The following is a 13772-nucleotide window of genomic DNA, read 5'->3' on the forward strand; positions in this document are numbered from 1 at the left end:
AAAAACTGTCTTCATCAGAAATCTCATCATAGTCTGTCTTTTGTTATGTGCTGCTGTATTAAACATCTCAGTTTACTCTCAATGCATTCACAAATCCACTTACATTTGATTTGTGCTGTTGGTCTGTTTGGATCAGTCTTTCAAACTTTATTACAGTTTTTTGAATTAGTGCTGAGAATAAACTTTGTTTAAAATCTGCACTTTCCCCTGGGATCAGTTATGTATGTAGGGTCTAATAATGGTTCTCTCTCACATGTATTACATAACCAACAGCACGTTTATCTTGGATGATCATTTGCAACAGATGGCAGGAGAGGCTCCGCCCAGCCGTGGGGAAACATGGTTACCCCATTCAATTCTTTACAAAAGCAATAAGTAGTTTTTAAGCAGATTTGGCTATTTTTTTTACTTCAATTTTGTTATTTTTTGCACTTTAAACAAATTAAAGAAATGTAGAATTGGTTATATTTCACCAGAATTGAATTGAATGTCAGAATTTAAAGGAATAGTTCACCAAAAAAAAAAAAAAAAAATTCTTTCATCATTACTCTACAGGTTTAAAACAACATGAAGGTGAGTTATTTGATGAAAGGTTTTTCATTTTTGGGTAAACTACCCCTTTAATAGTAGAAGATGATTAACAGTTAGGGTAAGTTACATGTTGAAGCCTTTCTAAAATAAAGTACTGTTTTTTCCGTGGTTTTTTCTAATGGATACGGTGTTTGAGAAAGTTCAGTGAGATCTGAAGCACATTCAGTCTGTTGGTCTCATGTCTCAGTTAGGTGTGGTCATGCCAGACTTAGAATAAGCTTTGCGAAATTCATCACTGCCCTTTGCTCTCAATTCGGCTACCAGGGGATTTTTGCTCTTTTGTAGACAAAGACAACTATTTTGTTTAAGGACAACTATTTTGTTTGTCCATTATATCTGTGTGGACAAGCCCTTCAAATGAAATCCTTTGAGACCTCTTGATGTTCTGCCAAAAGATGAGCATTCCCGTTTTCCTATGGGAAGGGAATTTTATTAATACAGTAGTTGTATGTGCATGATCAGATATGATGTTCAGGAATATAGAAACCTTATCAAATTATTTTTTATATTTTTTAAAGGACCAGGAGTGACCTTATCTTTAAACCTGGCATTAGAAGGAAAAAGTTGAATATTTAAACGATTGTTCAATCATTGTTACGCCTCTTATTTTCCTCAATCTGAGATTAAGTCTCTTAAGGGTTGTGCAATGTTGGGTGTTTTTCCTAGTGATTTAAGTGCAATGTTTATATGTAATGTACCATCATGAGTTATTTGCATGCGTTTATTCAAAATACACTGAATACAAACTGTAGTTTGATTGAAATCAGCCATAAAGAGTTTGGCATCAAAACTTTGTTATTAACATATTTCTTGCTTAGTCCTCCACGTTAATTGTTTGACACAAAGCATTCTGGGATTGCATCCCCTTTATGACACCATAAAATGTTGCATACTAGCCTTTGCTGTCCTGATATGCTTTTATCTGATTGCCCTGAAAACCAGACCTGTGGAGAAAGTGAGGTCAGAGATCGGGGTCTGGTTGTGTTTTGGTCTTTGGCAGACTTACGCCTCGCCAGTGACCAAACTGTGTTTTCTTTGGTCTGCCGTGCCGTGCACATGGTATGCGGGATAGTTTCATATCTTGTTTGTTTATCTCCGAGATCAATCTTTCCCCATTTTACTTCATTCAAGCCATACTGAACATCAGAAATGCATTTAATCGGTGCTGACATATTTAAGATGAAGCGTTCTTCGTACCGTGAGATACAAGACTGTGCTTGATTTTTCCGAATTGTTTATCAAAATTATGTGACTTTGTTGCACACGATGGGCTCTTCAAGAAGCTTGTCACATTCACTGCTGTTCTCCAATCGATCGCTCTTCTCATTTTCGCAGGAGTTTGAGTTTAATCCAGGCCATGGATGAAAACTATGAGGTGGATCTGGTCTACATCACAGAACGCATCATATCTGTGACGTTCCCAAGTTCGGCAGAGGAACAGAGCTACAGCGCTAACATAAAGGAGGTGGCCAGCATGCTACGCTCCAAACATGGAGACAACTATTTGGTGAGACCTCAATAGCTTCGAGCACGAGAGTTTTAGTAGTAGTTTCGAAACAGTTTTTGAATAAAACGTGAACATTTTACAGCTCTTCAACCTCAGCGAGAAGCGATATGATATCTCCAAACTCAACCCTAAAGTAAGTTGTATTTCAAGTATGCTTTGACTTGAATGTGAAAAGATTAGTTCCTGTGGTCCTTATTTGTGTCTGTTTGCTTTAGGTGCTGGATTTTGGCTGGCCGGACCATCACGCTCCAGCCCTGGATAAGATCTGCAGCATCTGCAAAGCTATGGACACATGGATGAATTCAGACAGTCACAATGTGGTGGTCTTACACAATAAGGTAGTGTTTTAGTGTCTTTGTAGCGTATATGGGGTCTCTTCTGAAAACTAGTCACTAGATTTTGCCGGCTTTTAAGAAAGCTTCCGAGGTGTGAACCATTGTTTATAAATAAATAGTGTTCATAGTGCTTTGTCAGTAGATGGCGTTCTCAGCAAGCTCTTAATAAACATGGCTGTCTATTTGTACACTTGAGCCATTATAAAGAGGACATGCACAACCATCAGGGTCCAAGGATCTATGTAAATGCATTAAAGATCGCAGTGGTTTGATTTACAACAGCAGCTTTTTAAGAAACAATTATGGTTTTACTTTGACAGTTTAGACCCCTCCATTGTTTTGAAACCCCTTCAGTGACCCGGTCTTGAGGTTCACACCAAGCTGTGTTCCTAAACAATACAGTTAGATCTACTCTTTCATCATGCTCTCATCTGGTTAACTCACATTTCTGGTTACCACTTCTAAACAGAAGAACGATCACAAGGCATTTGAAGTTAGATTGTAAAATACATCTTGCTGGTTTTGAGGACAGCAGTATCATTAAGTGCCGTTATAATGAAAGGGGTCGCGTCCACACATAGAAACTTTAGAAAGCGGTCCCTTGTGGGAGATCTTTTAAACAAGTGGTTCCCAAAAACTGATGTCAGGATGATTATGATTGGAATACAAAAGCAGAGGAAAACTATGATAGATGCAAATAATACCATTCAGTATTGGTGTCAGATAATTGATCACAAACTATCACTTCAGCAAACCCAAAAAGTCGCCTATTGACCAATGACAATTTTAGAGAGATGGGTCCAGTTGGGCTTTCAGAAGTCATGTTGATGTACTGTATTCCCATTTAATTTAAACCCTCAAAATGCATCTTGTACATTTCAGTCCATTAAATACCCTAAGCCGTGTACTATAACACATTCCCAATAGGGACGACCAGAGAGGTTGTGAGGTGTGGAATTAAAATTGGCCAAAATGAACCATAAACTTTGTTGCATTGTTATGGCAACCTGTGTTGTTCTTTGTTATTCTCTGTAGCACTGGAAACAAGGGGCGATGGCTTGATGGTGGTGATCTCTTATTCAGAAACCAAGAAAACTTAATTCAAAATAAAAGAGAAAATAATGTGACCAAGGGTGTTCATGCTAAGATTGTATATCACAAGATTTGGGTTATTTCATGGTGTGCATTTACTTTAAAGAACATAACCTTAGTTGGTAATATTCTTGTGTTGATCAAATTTATGATCGATTAATATTATCAGTTAATAGAAAAACAATTTTTAACACACATTGCGTGTTGACACGTCCCTATAGACATTTCACCAATAGACATTTTCTATCCTTAATATGTGAATGGTCTGTATATGACGTGAATTATTGCTGGCCTGATGGTCTGGTAAAGTAATCATTTTTTATGAGAAATCATTTGTACTGCATGTGTGTCCATGCTTGAGTATATTTTGAAGCTGCACAGAGACCTGCGCATTCGGACAGACCTTCGCTGATCACTTGAAATGTGTCTTGGTTTAGTAATGGCCACTGTGGTAGGCTAGAAGAAAAAGAGACAATCTTCTCTCTTTGGATATTAATCCTCTGGACTGATCCCGTGCTCTTTGATAATATAATGTTGCGTAAAAATTTATATGGTGAATCCTGGTTTTGTTGTTGATCTGTTGCTGCTGTTTGTATTGTTTTTACTGGCTCACAGACAACTGTCAACTGTATTTTTACTCAATGGCAATTTAATATTAAAATCTTATCAGTTAATGGTAGGGATGCATAACGATGAATCGTGATAGAATAAAAGTTTTTGTTTACATCATATATGTGTGACCTGTGTATAATAACTTTGTATAGATAATACACGCATGCATGTATATATTTAAGAAATGTATATTTATGTATAATTTATAATACTGGTATAACTTCTTAATATATAAATGTATTTTTTTTCTTACAATTATACATGCATGTGTGCATATTTATATTTACATACACTGTAAAAAATACTTGCTGCCTTAAAATTTTTTGTTATATCAACTCAGATTTACAAGTCATGTCAACAGATGAGTTGTCACAACTTATAAAATATAGTTGAGAAAAGTCAACTTAATTTTATAAGTTATATCAATTTGCATGTAGTTATAACAACTAATCTCTAGTCAATATAAATAATAGTAAGTTGAAATGACTTGTAAATCCGAGTTGATTCAACAAAATGTCAGCAAAGTATTTTTTTACAGTGTAATTATTACACTGTTAAAAAAACTTTGCTGCCTTAACATTCTTTGTTAAATCAACTCAGATTTACAAGTCATGTCAACAGAAATTAGTTGTCACAACTTATAAAATATAGTTGAGAAAAGTCAACTTAAATTTATAAGTTATAACAACTCACCTGTAGTTATAACAACTCATCTCTAGTCAAGATAAATAATAGTAAGTTGAAATGACTTGTAAATCCGAGTTGATTCAACAAAAAATTTTAAGGCAGCAAAGTATTTTACAGTGTATACACAGTTCACACATACACATATATGATGTAAACAAAAACTTTTATTCTGTTATAGATTAATTGCGATTAATCGCATCCCTACGGTTAATGTTCGGTTAACAACGGCTGCGTTTTTCAGTTGAAAAAAACTGAAATGAGCATACCTAGTTGAAATACAACTTATTTCTAGTGTACAAGACCTTTAAAATTATATTCAGGAACTTAAGCGTTATTAATTATAATTGTTTACCCAGTGGCAAGAAAAACAACAGGATAAAACGGAAATGAAATTGAGTTTAACTTCTCATTTTCCACATTCATTTCCACAAGAATGCCCACTTTTTTTAAGCATATTTTGTTTTTATATTTCGTGATTTTTTTAATTGTATGAAACAGTAGAATAAACTGTGTTGGAGTAGGAAAAACATCCAATACCACCAAACATTACCGTCAGATGCTAATAGTACTGTTTGTGTTTTGGATGTCACTCAGAAGATAATGTAATTACACTGTCAGAAAAAATGCTCAAAAATGGTCCCACTGGGGTAGTACTGTACCCTTTCAAAAAGTACACCATTGCAGAGTTACCAGTACCTGAGAGGTACATATTGGTGCAAAATGTATACATATTTATAGCTAATTGGTACATATTAGGACATTTTTAATGGGTACTGCCCAGTGAGAAGGGATGTTTTAAAAGAAGTATGGTATGAATATGATTAACATTCCACATAATTAATTGACCTTATGGTTATATACCTTTTATTTGCGTTATTTGCTAATCTATTGTCTTTCTCTTTCCGTGCAGGGAAACCGAGGTCGAACCGGGGTGGTTGTAGCCGCTTACATGCATTACAGCAACATATCAGCGAGGTAAGACATGAATACTGTTTATGTTGATTGAGTTAAGGATGTTCCTTTGAGCAATCATTAGATAAAGACATCACAAGACTGGACACGCGTTAGGTAACACATGAGCAGGATAAACAACTCAAAATCACATCGCTTTACAAAGGAGGATTTGTCTTAAGACCTGAATTATGTGCTTATTAAATTCATGCCTGATGCATATGCTCTATTTAGGCTGTTTTTGTGGTCATTTCATAAACACTATTGGATTGGATTTAAAGAAATACTGCACCCAAAAATGAAATTCATTATTGTATAACAATAAAACAAGTATAACTGACTTCTTTTATTCTGTGGGACAAAAAAGCTAAACTTTCACAGTATTTGGTTTAATTTACATAAAATAAACAGATAATTTAACCGAGAATAAGCTATGTTTACCTTTAAACATGAAACATCTTCTCTTCATTAAACAATGTTTCCTTTGGTATGCAGTGCAGATCAAGCCCTGGACAGGTTTGCCATGAAGAGGTTTTATGAAGATAAAGTGCTTCCTGTAGGTCAACCCTCCCAGAGAAGGTCAGTTTTGTGTTCTGTGTGTCCACTGCTGACCTCTTATCTTTGCGCTTTATGACTTTGACCCTTATTGTAAATGTTCGGCTGCGGCCATTGTTCACATTTATGAGCTTTACCATCCTGATAACAGTGTCCAAAACATGCAAATGATGCTTGTGTGGTTTTGTTAGTTCAACTTGGGTCAAGTGGTTCTTGCGAAATGTTTTGTACCTTATTGTATTGCAGAATGTCCTTTTATAAAATCGTCTGTAGTGCCCTTGTTCTACATCAGCGTTGCATAATGATGATATGAAAGTAGTAACTGTATAAATATATAGTTATGTGATATTATTAGTTTTTATATATATATATATATATATATATATATATATATATATATATATATATATATATATATATATATATATCTAGTCAAAATACAAATATTAGGAGATTAGTAGCAGAATCTTATTTTTTATGTGAAGTTTCCTGCTTTTTAGATCATTTCTAATTGTTTGTTTTTGGTAGCTGATTACATTTTTAGTAAGTAGTATTTTGTTCTAGATTAAATGTTTAAATCAAACCTCTCAACTCTGCCTGCCATCACGTTTTTTTACCGAGACTAGTTTATAAAAAGATAGAAGATAATCTTCTGTTTTTCAAACACTCAAATCTTCCAGATCACATTCCAGCGATGAGAGGAATGTTGATGTCGCACGTTGCCTAAAGTCATGACTATTCTCTGTAGAGTTGCTGATAAGCCATGTTTAAGATCACGGACCATTGTGCCGTTATTTCCTGAGTTATAATTAGACAGGAATGGTTGTCCAGCAGTCTGCAGTTGTTACAAGAGGCATTCAAAGTACTGCGATCCCAAACCAGTATACTACTGTATACTGAACCACTATTTGCGTTATACTGTGTAGTTATATTGAAAATTTATAATTAAAAACATCCAAGATATTCATTTTTTATGGATATTGATACAAATATTGGTGCAAAGCTACAAATTGAAACTTGAAACAACACTGTTTACACTAGGGGTGTAACAATACATTGATGCATCCCATAAAAAAACACAGAAAGACACAGAAGACGTTGTTACTGCTATCGGACAGTTTTGGAAATATTTTGTATTTGGAAAATTGATTGGACAAACATATGGCAGAAAACCTTTGCCAGCACCAGCTAAAACACTAAAGACTTTGATTGTTGCCATCATAAGATTGATTTTATGCCTTTTTTCCGTCATTATTTATTTTTCTTTATTTAAAAAAGTCTATTTGGGAAAGAGATTGTCTAATTTTTAAAGAGGTAAATTAAGCGTTTATGTTATATATTCTACCCAGTCTCACAAAGTTTTGTGATAGTCACGTATTTTTTTGATTCTTTTTTCGTGCTATTATCACGAAATTTCATGTTTTTTCGTGATCGTATAACGAATTCCTGTTTTCGTGTGATTGTCACGTATTGGTTACTCAACTGCTTTTTCCTATTTTAAACCATTGTCGCTTCGGTTTAGGGTTATATTTGGTGCTTGCATTAGAATGTCACTTTATATATTGGTTTATACTATTTTTTCTGATTTATTTTTTTATATGTCGCCTGGCGTTAGGGTTAGAGTTGGGTTTGGTTAGGGATGTCATTTTATGTAAATCTAACCCTAAACCGAAGCGACAATGGTAAGAAAATAGGACAAAACAGTTGAGTAACCAATACGTGATAATCACACGAAAACAGGAATTTGTTATACGATCACGAAAAAACATGAAATTTCGTGATAATAGCACGAAAAAAGAATCAAAAAAATACGTGACTATATAACGAAATTTCGTAAGACTGGGCTGTATATATTTTGGTTAAAAATGGAACTGCTTAACTAGGCACGTAATATTAAAGTATCGCTAAATTAATTGACTTGAATAGTAATTGCATAAAAGAAATGTTCAATTTATCGGCAAATATGGCATCACTGGTGGAGATAATCGGTACTGTCGTATCGAAATGAACTGTCTGATTTACACAACTAGTTTACACAAATTTGTGGAGTCCATGCCAGCTCTTGCATTTTTGTTTATCTATTTCTATTCCAGATTGTTATGTTCATAATTTTGTAATGAAAATAGCTATTTTCCAACGTCACTGTATTAAAAAGGTTCAGTTACAGAGCAAGAATGACTGATATGTGACCCTGGACCACGAAACTAAGTCATAAAGGGCCAATTTTTTAATTGAGATTTATACATCATCTGAAAGTTGAATAAATAAGCTTAGGATAGGACAGTATTTGGCCAAGATACAACCATTTGAAAATCTGAGGGTGCAAAACAATCTAGTATTGAGATAATCACTTTTAAAGTTGTCCCAATGAAGTCCTTAGCAACTGCATCCAATCACAAAAATAAAGTTTTTATAATATTTGCAATAGAACATGATCTTTACTTAATATCCTAATGATTTTTGGCATAAAAGAAAAATCTATACTTTTGACCCATACCATGTATTGTTGGCTATTGCTACAAATATACCCATGCGACTTATGACGGTCACGAAATGAGTACACAACTCATTTATGCCTCATAAGGGAACATTTGGCTCATGATGTGCTGCTTTCATAGAAACGAGTGTTCCATCTACTTATAGAAAAGCTGAAATTAAACAAGCTTTCATTGTGTCACATCCAGTAATTCCTTCTTTATGGAAAATGGAAAAGCAGAGCGATCGTGCTGCAGGAGAGTAAACTTAGATCTTGATTTTTACCAGCCTGCTTCTTTCCGGAACCGAGAGGCCCTGGAGTTTAGAGAGACTTTTAAAGCTTCATGGGAAAGCTAGAAAGATACAAACGCTCTGGTCACTGTCCATCTCCAGGGACATGGCCTGAAAAATTGTCTTTCCTGTTTATAGGGACCAGCATCTGGCTTTGAAAGCACAGCAGTGTGCTCCTCAACGGCAGAATAAAATCATCTCATGACCCTATATAGTCTTGTCAACAGTGTTTATATTTCATGTAGTGTGTTATGCAACATGGACTTACGCAAACACATCTGATAACTGAAAACCCAAACACTCGGCAAGATTGTACAGGTGCATGTGTGTTTCATAAACTTTAACTATTTCAGTTTACCATCAGACAAGGACCACAGTACACATTTACATTATCACTAAAATTTCAATAGTAGGAGGTAGTCGTCGACCAATGTGGATTTTGCTTTTCTACAATACATTAATATACTGCAGGGTTGCTAAATGCCTAATGCTACGTTCAAACCAAACGCGTAGCATTGCGTTGCTCACTTTAGATTACTCGCGGGATTTAACTTTGTTGTCATGCTAGTTGTCATGCTAATCTTTTGCTTGAGTTTGAGGAGAAATGGGGCGTGTTTTCGCGCAATCGCGCCGCACGGCATTCACATCACCCCGCGCGAGGACGCGTCTGACTTTGTATGTAATCTAGTCGCGCAAATCGTTGAACTAGTTGAATTAGCTTGCATTTACATTTGCATGCAATGAGCTAATACTAAGCACTTAAAGATGCAGTGTGTAACTTTTCGAAGTATCTAAAGACAGAAATGCAATATAATATACATAACTATATTATCAGTGGTGTATAAACCCTTACATAATAAACTGTTATCTGTTTATTACCTTAGAATGAGCCATTTTTATCTACATACACTGCGGGTCCCCTTACGTGGAAGTCGCCATTTTGTGCTGCCATGTTTCTACAGTAGCCCTAAATGGACAAACTGCTGTACAGAGCGCGTTTTATCACTACCGTACAACAACATGTTTGTCCTTTGGCAGCTACTGTAGCCTTTCTATGTGTTTCGGTGAATGGTGGGCTGAGCCGTTGGTTGCAATTCACAATCTCACTGCTAGATGCTGCTAAAATCTACACACTGCACCTTTAATGTTCATGTGCCTCAATTTATTCTCACTTCACTTTGTTTCTAACAGTGATTTATTTTGCCGTAGGTATGTGCAGTATTTCAGCGGTCTGCTCTCTGGCCACATCAAAATCAACAACAAGCCTCTGTTTCTCCATCACGTCATAATGCACGGGATCCCCAACTTTGAGTCCAAAGGGGGTAAGATGAAACTGTCTGTCAGGGATTTTTGGAGATGTTGAAGGCAGGTTTCAGTAGCCGCCATTGGGCATGTGTCAGCGGCTCAAACCCCTGCTGCTTTTGAGGCCTTGTTGTCAGACTGAGAGACTGATGGGCTGCTCTGAGACACGTGATGGTTGAACTGTGCACAGTCTCAAGTACATTTACAGTTTCATTTTGGTATTAACAGCCGTCTCTGGTAATCCAATTAATCCAAATAGTCAGTGCTAAATGTGAAACTTGCGTCCAAGAACATTTTGTGGTCGAGTCACTCAAACCACATTCAGAAACTTCACATTGCATTTCGGGTGCAGTTGCTAATCTGTCCTGATGTGTTTTGGCTTGCATTCTTAACAAATCACAGTTTTACTAAATAAAGGTGTTACTCATTGCACGTTATGCATGTTTAAAAAGAAACTAACCTGTATTTCCTATTTGAAATGGCTAGTAAGATGGCTTATGCAAAGTGCACATATCCAAGTAATGTAGACCAGTGGTTTTCAAATTGGGGGCCCTGAGATGGTGCCAGAGGGGCCCCAGTTTTGGTGTGTTTTTGCACACATCAGCATGCAACAGCAGACTGGCGCTGTAAATGAAGCATGTAGTCATGAAATCTGAGACATTCCCCATGACGAAATGTGAATTGGTCACAGGAGACACATGTTAATACCAGGCGTAAACGGCAATCTGGCTCGGTTGACCCCTGTGATCAGATCACACAGCATGGATGTTAATAGCAGATGTAAACAAGGGATAGTTAGACAGACATTTTCTACTCCGATATCATGAACGCATACCTAGTGGTGTTCCTGTAGCTGGTATAGGATGACCATAACACCATGAGTTTGGCTCCAAACTAAAAAAAAAATGTATACCTTGAATGCACTGCTAACTGCTTTGGATAAATGCGTCTGCATAACTGTAAATATAGACCAGCTTTTCTTTAAGTTCTGTTTTTAGTTCTAAAACTGTAGTAACACGTTGTTATTGTTCTCCCCGTTTCTCAGGTTGCCGCCCTTTTCTCAAGATCTACCAGGCGATGCAGCCCGTCTACACATCTGGGATCTAGTATGAATCAGTCCATGTTTTGTTTTTTTGCACTACATTGCTCATGCTTCCCTGGCATTAAGCCCAGCCTCCAAAGCAACCAGTCATAGGCTTCCATCTTAACATCTGCCCCACCCACCGTGTCTGGGAGGGTTGAATCACACATACACAGAGCAGTCAACATGTGCTAGTTTCATACAGCTGAACACGGCCTGTAGTTTTCACCACACTCAAGAACAGTTGTGTTATTGTCATTAGGGATGGGAACCCTAAGGAATCAAATGATTATGATTTCCAATCGGATTCGTCTTAAGGATTCCATTACATTTAGCCATTTGTTATGATTCTTTTCATTCACGTTTTACTTTTACTAGTGCTGCGTATAGCTTAAGGCTGCATGATATTGAAGAAATGTGGTATGCAAATGTAATAGTGCTTAAACGATAATGCTTAAAGTTGGTTTTTTTAAATATTACGGATTCTTGTGCCAGTATCTTTGCTAAAACTTTGACTATACGTAAACTTTATCCATTTAAAAAAATATTAAAATCATGTAGTTAATGCAAACTATTACGGTAGTCATACTTCGGTGTGCACGTCTGCTGTATTGCGGTAAATGCGGTATCTTATGCGACAATGGTATGGCTATACTTATAAGTTCTGACTCAATACAAATTATGCTGTATTGAAACACTTTGTTTCATACTGTATGCAAAAATCATGGTTAAAGTATTGTATGTAGTGATATACGCACAGTGTTGGGGAAAGTTACTTTAAAAGTAATGCATTATAATATTAAGTTACTCCCCAAAATGTAACTAATTGCGTTACTTAGTTACTTTTCATGGAAAGTAATGCTTACGTTACTTTTAAGTTACTTTTGCGTTACTTTTTCTTATTGGGCTGAGGCTTGATCTCTTTCAGGCCTTGCAGGTGTTTTTTATGATCGCAAAAATGTCAAGCTCTGGCCTGCCATCTCTGTTTCTGACTCAAACTGTTCCCGCTCATGCGCACAGAGTGTGCAATTCTACGTTAATATGTTCAGTTTAATTCAGTACATTATTTTATTTTTAAATTGAATTAATTAAACTGAAAAGTAACTTGCATTACTTTTTTTTTTAAGTAACTCAAATATTAATGAGTACATTTATAAAGTAATGTGTTACTTTACTCGTTACTTCAGAAAAGTAATATTATTACGTTATGCACGTTACTTGTAATGCGTTACCCCCAACACTGTATACGCACATATACCAACATTTTACTAATTTTGTATTTAATAAAAAGTGGGTAATTTTTACTACTTCTTGTTTTAAGTGGAATAGAGTCCTGCTAATAACTGTGGTTTTAGCGGAAAGGAATTGATATTTCTATGGCTATCCACAGTATGGCACAAATCCTGCATATTAAAAACAATTAGTGTTACATAAAGTTGCCATGTATTGACCTTATATATGTAAGGACTCACAGAAGAAGCTGATGATGTGTTAAATTGTGTATATGTGTGTTAAATTGTGTGTTTAAGACTTGTGTATCTGTCTGATGTTTGCAGTAATGTCCAGGGAGACAGTCAGACCAGCATCTGTATCACTATTGAGCCTGGCCTGCTTCTCAAAGGAGACATACTGGTAAGAACATTGTAGTGAATCGCACAAAACCTTATCCATTATTAACCCTTACATCATTCACCCAATCATATTTTGCAAAACTCCTTGTTATTCTTAAACTTAAATGTAACTAATATTTTCTTAATGCAAAATATTATTTATTCTTGGATTTTGGGGCTACAGATTTGTTATGAAACAGATGAATAGCACAGCATGCATGACACAAGTGTTTCCTCCATTTATGGGAATTTGTAGAGCAAAATAAGCAAACAATATTGATGTGCATCAAAAGGAGGTGTCCTTAAGACTCAACACACATTCTTGATGAAAGGCACCTTTTCACTGCATGGATTTGTTTTGCATTTTAGCTCCGAAACCTTTTTTGAAACGGAGGCCAAAAGCGGCTGAGTGCTTTATCATGTGCAGTAATGCTGTGGAAGTCCTTAGCAAGCATTATCAATCAAAGTGGATCTATAGAGAGCGGTAACCCAAGGATGAACCATAACAGTAGCATTGCCTTTCAGCTAAAGAACGCCACAAATCAATATGTGGTTAGCACTCAGAAAAATTAATCAATGTTTCCCCTGAGGTTTGGATATATGTTACAGATAATAAAGTTAGATGGACAGTATTCAGCTATTTCACAAGACCAGGGCGATATGCAGTGAAATATTACATAAAT

The 13772-nt window shown here is 35.9% G+C and overlaps 1 protein-coding gene across 11 annotated transcripts in view; it reads left to right on the top strand.

Moving 5' to 3' along the window:
- tns1b (tensin 1b) overlaps nt 1–13772 on the top strand; it is a 320658-nt gene that overhangs the window by 249597 nt on the left and 57289 nt on the right. For all 11 annotated transcript variants that reach the window (XM_065252286.2, XM_065252281.2, XM_065252284.2 and 8 more), the window contains 8 exons: nt 1927–2098; nt 2181–2231; nt 2314–2436; nt 5735–5799; nt 6271–6354; nt 10306–10418; nt 11444–11504; nt 13036–13111. In XM_065252286.2, the coding sequence (XP_065108358.1) occupies nt 1927–2098; nt 2181–2231; nt 2314–2436; nt 5735–5799; nt 6271–6354; nt 10306–10418; nt 11444–11504; nt 13036–13111 (745 nt within the window). The remainder of the gene's footprint in view (nt 1–1926; nt 2099–2180; nt 2232–2313; nt 2437–5734; nt 5800–6270; nt 6355–10305; nt 10419–11443; nt 11505–13035; nt 13112–13772) is intronic.

The sequence above is a fragment of the Paramisgurnus dabryanus genome, chromosome 15 (assembly GCF_030506205.2).
Source record: "Paramisgurnus dabryanus chromosome 15, PD_genome_1.1, whole genome shotgun sequence".
NCBI classification, from domain to species: Eukaryota; Metazoa; Chordata; class Actinopteri; order Cypriniformes; family Cobitidae; genus Paramisgurnus; species Paramisgurnus dabryanus.